We start from the raw sequence: 5,974 nt of genomic DNA on the forward strand, positions 1-5,974 counted from the left end.
TCTGTAATTACAGACGGATTTTCCGACAGATTTTTCGTCTGTAATTTGAACTTTGGAAAATCATCCCACGTTCTGATTACAGACAAAAAATCTGTCTGTAAATCCGTCAGTAAGATAAAATAGAATTTTTTTATTTTTCTAATTACAAAATAAACTTGTTTTCATACAAAATAAATATAAAATTAATACAAATTTTTATTTAATTTGTATTCGAATATTTATAATATTTTAAAAAATAAACAAATTCATCGTATTATCAAACTAAAAGAAAAGTACTATACACAAGCAAGTCAATATAATTCAAAATATAAACAAAATGTATTGATATATCAACTATGATAATAAGTAACAACCATACGTCAAAGTGTGATGATACATCAATTATAATTCAAAACATAAACTCAAAGTGTATTGTTCAACTATACCACTAATTGACCCACATGAATATCAAGAGACTCATATGTGTCCTATAACGTGTGAGCACCTTCAACTTCAATCAGTTTCAATGAGTGGCCTTGAATCCTGAAGTTGATTGATGTTGTTAACCTAACATTGGACACTCTGAATTTGTAAGTCTTCCCTGCAAATAAATATAGTTGATTTAATTTTTATTTAGTTTCAAATAGAGAATATTAATGGAGATGGAGAGATGGTTAATTAATAATTAGTTATTACCTGCTTGACCGATAAAGACAGCAGAATCTCTTTGCCTATTGATGAGAAGAGCATCAGGAGAAGGAAGTTTCTTGTCAAAGTCCAATAATCTCCTTAGTACCTGCAAATCAAAATTCTTTAGCCCATCTATGTTTTGATCATCAATAGTTCTTTGATTTCTATGTTACTCATTCAGCATCAGGAGCAGGTTAGGGAATGGAAATAACAGATATTTGGGCAATGTTAAGTGCCCCAAAACCAATAATAAGTACAAAAAATTTAAATAATAAAGGTAATAATAATAACAATCAATAGTGTAAATCAAAGCGGTGGTAGCCAAAGATACCAACATCATGAAGGATATTCAATAGCTTAGAAACCTATCAGGTGGAGAATTGGCCCAGTGGTGGAGAATTGGCATGAAAACAAGTACAATTGGATCCCAACAAGAAGTAAAACTAATTAAAGTACTCCAAAAATATACCTTTATGGATATATATATATATATATATTACTTTGTTATTCTTAAAACTTTTTGACAAGAGATGAGAGATCAAAGTATTTATCTTTCTGATTTTATTATTATACACATTTAACTAATTAAAAAAGACATATTAAAAAGTATTTTCAGTATCTTTTAGTCTACCAATCCTATGGTGTAAATAAAGTGAATGAATACCCTGAGTTTCATGGAGCCTTTAAGAGTGGCCTTGACTTTGTCAAAGTCAGAATTGATGCACCTAAGGAAGTGATCTGATGGGTTCCTCAAAGCAGGGCATGAAAATCCAGCTTGTGCAAAGAACTGCAGATATACTTATTTTATTATTATTATTAGCAAAACCTTATTAGGGAAAAAAGTTAAAAAATACAAGAGTGGATACTGAGGCAGAATTTAAGTTTCTTGCCTCATATTCTGCAAAAGCGTGGCCAAAATAGACAGTTTTACCCCCCGAAAGCAAGTACAAGTGATCAAATAGTTCGAAAACTTCACTGCTAGGTTGATGAATAGAAGCTATCATGGTTTTTTCATTTCTTGCCAAGGCACATAATGTTTGAGTCACAAAGAAAGCTGATGCACTGCCACAAAGCACAAAATTCCCATTAAGGGAGCAAAATTTGAACAATTGTACTTCATAATACATCATCTGGATCACGTAATGTTACTTACCTACAATATAAATACGAATCTGACACCTAATTAATCACTCAGACTAAAGTAGGTAGAAACTATAAATGACTTATTTGACTAAAGACATTAAATTGTTTCTCCTTGAATTTGGAGGAATAGACCTTCCCATAAGAAATGTATACTTACCATGTATTAAATCAGTATTTACTAATAATATATGTCTATACTGTCTATTTGATTAGAGGGTGAAAATAAAGGTAAACTTTATCTATAAAATTCATATAATAAGCCAATTCTCTGTTGTCTTTTATTTTGGTATTGAACCGACCAAACTTACTTTTTAAAACAAATGTCAAATACTAAAATATTTATTAGTTTTTGTATCTTTTAAATCAAATATCGACTATTTTTAGTAAATTTTTTGACAAATTTAGAACCCAATATTAAGCATGAAAACAAGCACAATTGGATCCCAACAAGAAGTAAAACTAAGGGTATGTGAACCTGTCAAGTCCACTTGTAGGTTCATCAAGGAAGAGCAATCTTGGCCTCATCAAAATCTCCAAGGCAATGCTAACCCTTCTCTTTTTTCCACCACTTATCCCTCTCAAGTACCAGTTCCCAATCACAGTGTCTGCACAATCCTGAAACCCCATTAAATAAAGTATTTGTATCATTAAATAATACAATTTCTTGAAATCTGAGGTCAAAAAGAAAATGCAAAAAATTTCTCAGCAAGAAATGTTGGCAGCAGCAGAAAAGCTGTATTCAAAAATTCATTTTATCTTTTACCAATTTGGAGGGTTTTGGGGTTTGGAAATGGTATGGTCCAAGGTGATAGATATCAAAGTTTAAGAAATTGAACCTGTTTTGCTTTTTTTGATGGTGCATGCCTCCTTCTCTAAATAGTTGCTCTTTCTCTCTTCATCAATACCTGAAAAAGGAAAAACCCACTCACATACTCACACTCACCAGAAAAAATACATATAAGAAACTTAGAGGAAGAAAAACAACATAAAAAAAAACCGAGAGTGGAATAGATCATAAATCACAGCACAACTACTCGAAATTAAAAATCCAAACAAACAAATAAAGAAAAAAAATAATTAAAAGCATGTGGCCTCAATTTTTCAAGTAAGCAATCCAAAAGAAATAGTAAAGTGAAATTGATTGAAATTGACTATCAGAAACTACTTCTCTAGTTAGTTATTAGACTCTTTAAAATTATATTTAATATAAAAAATTATACCTTATCTCCATCAGTGAGGGACAATCCTTTCTGCTGAGCTTCCTCTACTTGTCTTTCATGGTGATCTACTTCTGAAACTTGAAAACAGTGAAAATAGTGACACCACTGGTGAATGCTTGAGTGGAATAACATGGAAGCCCCAAAAGACTTAAGAATTATAGAGAGCACCAAAAAACACTAACCATTAACTTCCAAAAGGTTACTTCTGCTCCCATCAGTTAAAGAATCCTCAGAATTATTGGATTTGGTTGTCAAGCAGTGTCTTGCCTCAGTTTGTTTGCCTGAAATTCTCGCTGCCACTGAAAAATTCAACTATTGCTACCTTACCTAATCAGAAAATATTTAGTGCTACAGTTCTTGATGCTATATATAATAAGTTCAATTATTCAACTTTGAGGGAATGCAAATAATGCATAAACTTATAGGCTTTCTTGGAAGCAAAAACTTGTTGCTTATACTATTGTTCTTGTTGTTGTTATCATCTTTGTTCTGTTCTAAAACAGAAGGCATACTCAAAGAAGCCATAATCAAACAAGTGGATCACTAGATCACTGGATTTTAAATCAAGCAAAAAGTCACTGCTCTATAATGCATTAACAACTCCTGAATCATTTGCATTCAGAAGTTGAAACTAAATCCTCAACTCACCTATGATGACACACTTTAATTTCCTAATTTGGAGGAATGCCATACTTTTCAAAATCAAAGCTAGTTCCAAGTGCTTTTTTACAATATATTCCTAATTAATTTACTTAACTAGTTGCAAGTGATTATCTTTCTTTTTTTGTCAATGATTACATTTTTTTGTCCATTGTATTTTTTAGTCTGAGTTAGTGCATGTACAAGATGATCATATTGACATATATTGTCTGACAGGATAAAATTGGAAATAGAAAAAATGAAGAAACAGTCTATATAATCATTTAAAACAAAATAATGAACGAGTCAAACCTTGAATCTTTGACGTGTGTCAGATCACTACTACTTGGATATTGAACCTGCATAAAGACATATATCAATATATCAAACCTATGTTATTTCTTTACTCTCTAATATATATTAAAACATTACAAGCAATAAATTACCAGCATCTGGGGAACAAAACTACTTTGGCCAAAGGGGAACAAATTCACCATTCATGAGACACACACAGTCACAAAATCACAAACACAAATCAAATAATCAAATAAGTGAAATGAAAATTCTGCTAATACTCATCGGATTGCTTCCCAGCCTCAGCAACCTCTCTCTCACACCCCTGCACAAAAACTCGAGTAATAAAAAGCAGCAAAGGAGCAATAAAAAGACAAGAAGGTTTCAATTGTTATCAATAATTTCTTTTGTGAATGAAACATATCATGCTCCAAGCTATAGCTTTAACTGATTACACAATGATCCATCATAACAGGGAATTGTTTCATAGAAGCTGCAATTCTTCCTCCTTAACTAAAGTAACAAAAGATATGTGATTGATTTATATCTAAACCCTAAACCTATTGCAAGCGCTAACTTGATTTTGACCTAAACATCAAGACTAAAATCACGACCAATAGATAACAAGAAATCACAAGTTGATATCAATTCTGAAGGAAGAAAATGGAATCGAGAAAAAGAAAAGGCTTACAGCAACGACGTCAGGATCACACTAGGGAAGCTGGTCTTTGCCGGAGAAGAAGTTACCAAAGGAGTCAACTATCATTCCAAGCTTCGCCATTCAACAACAACCACCGAGTTTCACAAATCGCTGCAGAAATGACCAACAAAAAATCTCTTTCTTCGCTGATAATAAAATAATTGATAAACCTACAACAAGCTCAATCAGCATTAACAGCAACAAGAAGATAAAAACTGCTAAGAAAATTTGATAAACCTAAAATTGGCACAGAAAAATTGAACCATAAGCACCAGAATCACAAAATCAGAGTATACCTGAAATTCACAAAGGGAGAAAACGCGACAAGAGAGAGCTCTGTGACGACGGCGATGAAGGGAGCAGATGCGACGAGAGCGGCGGCGGAGGAAGCTCGTGCGACGCGAACGGCGGAAAAAGTTCCTGCGACGGAGAGAAGAAGCTGTTCGTGCGATGGAGAGAAGAAGCTATTCGTGCGACAGAGAGAGGAAGAAACTTGTGTGGAGTGTGAATGAAGCTCGAGACACTTGAGGTTAAATCAGGGTTAATTTAATATTTTCGATGGAAAATTTAAATTACAGACAGATTTTTCGTCTGTAATAATTTAATAAAACGCAGCGTTTTGTCTATTTAGTTACAGATGGATTTTCCATTTGTAACCATTTTTTACGAAAAGAAAATTATTTTTTTCGACAGAATTATCGACGGATTCTCTTTTCCATCTGTAATTTATGCTAATCCCTTTTTTTTGTTTTCCGACAAAAAATCCCTCTGAAATTCTCTCTATATTTCCATGGGATAAAATCCGTCAAAAATATCTGTCTGTAATAACTGGTTTTCTAGTAGTGACGTAAAACATGAATTTTATAGTATTATAAATGTGGAATATAAAAAAATAGCTTTAATTTATAAAGGTGCCATTAAGCAATTTTTAAAAATAAAGCAATTAAATTTATATTTATACTTATATGCATTTCTTAAACGATTGATATATATTTTATTATAACAAAAATGCTATATTACACTAAATTTATATTTAAATATATGTGTTGTTTAACTAATTTTTAATGTATATTTTGTATTCTAACATGCAATATTATGTTAGTGATTAATTTCAATGACTAATTTTAGTGTATATCTAATACAAATATTATCATAGTGACAAAATATCAAATTATTAAAAAAATATTTATAGTACTGTTTGGATCGATTTACAAGATTAAATTGATATAATTATTGTGATTTGAATTATATCGATTTGATGTTATTTTTTAATATAATCCAATTGATTAAAACAATTGTAATTTACATG

General features: G+C 31.5%; 1 protein-coding gene across 50 annotated transcripts; it reads right to left on the bottom strand.

The window, feature by feature from the left end:
- Window positions 1–296: 296 nt before the first annotated feature.
- On the bottom strand, window positions 297–5,333 carry LOC112715703 (ABC transporter G family member 11). 50 transcript variants are annotated; one of them, XM_025767507.3, is made up of 12 exons: window positions 4,962–5,333; window positions 4,657–4,776; window positions 4,118–4,290; window positions 3,984–4,030; window positions 3,215–3,325; window positions 3,033–3,109; window positions 2,649–2,717; window positions 2,288–2,427; window positions 1,560–1,731; window positions 1,334–1,456; window positions 676–775; window positions 297–580 (listed from the first exon to the last, which is right to left on the bottom strand). In XM_025767507.3, exons 8-12 carry the CDS (start codon window positions 2,335–2,337, stop codon window positions 468–470), a joined length of 558 nt encoding a protein of 185 aa, XP_025623292.1. In that variant the 5' UTR covers window positions 2,338–2,427; window positions 2,649–2,717; window positions 3,033–3,109; window positions 3,215–3,325; window positions 3,984–4,030; window positions 4,118–4,290; window positions 4,657–4,776; window positions 4,962–5,333; the 3' UTR covers window positions 297–467. The 50 variants fall into 50 exon arrangements, with proteins under 50 accessions (XP_025623292.1, XP_072061044.1, XP_025623296.1 ...); XM_072204943.1 differs by having other exon boundaries at window positions 3,033–3,103; window positions 3,215–3,359; window positions 4,657–4,835; window positions 4,962–5,256; XM_025767511.3 differs by having other exon boundaries at window positions 3,033–3,103; window positions 4,657–4,835; window positions 4,962–5,208.
- Window positions 5,334–5,974: the final 641 nt, after the last annotated feature.

Source organism: Arachis hypogaea, chromosome 10 (genome assembly GCF_003086295.3).
Source record: "Arachis hypogaea cultivar Tifrunner chromosome 10, arahy.Tifrunner.gnm2.J5K5, whole genome shotgun sequence".
Classification (NCBI taxonomy): domain Eukaryota; kingdom Viridiplantae; phylum Streptophyta; class Magnoliopsida; order Fabales; family Fabaceae; genus Arachis; species Arachis hypogaea.

Bases quoted from the DNA above. Each gene is read 5' to 3' on its own strand.
- LOC112715703 (XM_025767507.3), bottom strand. From the start codon at position 2,337: ATGAGGCCAAGATTGCTCTTCCTTGATGAACCTACAAGTGGACTTGAC. The intron at 776-1,333 runs GTATTCATTCAC...TTTGATTTGCAG, and splicing joins AAGGCTCCATGAAACTCAGG to GTACTAAGGAGATTATTGGA. The intron at 581-675 runs GTAATAACTAAT...ATTTATTTGCAG, and splicing joins TGTCTTTATCGGTCAAGCAG to GGAAGACTTACAAATTCAGA.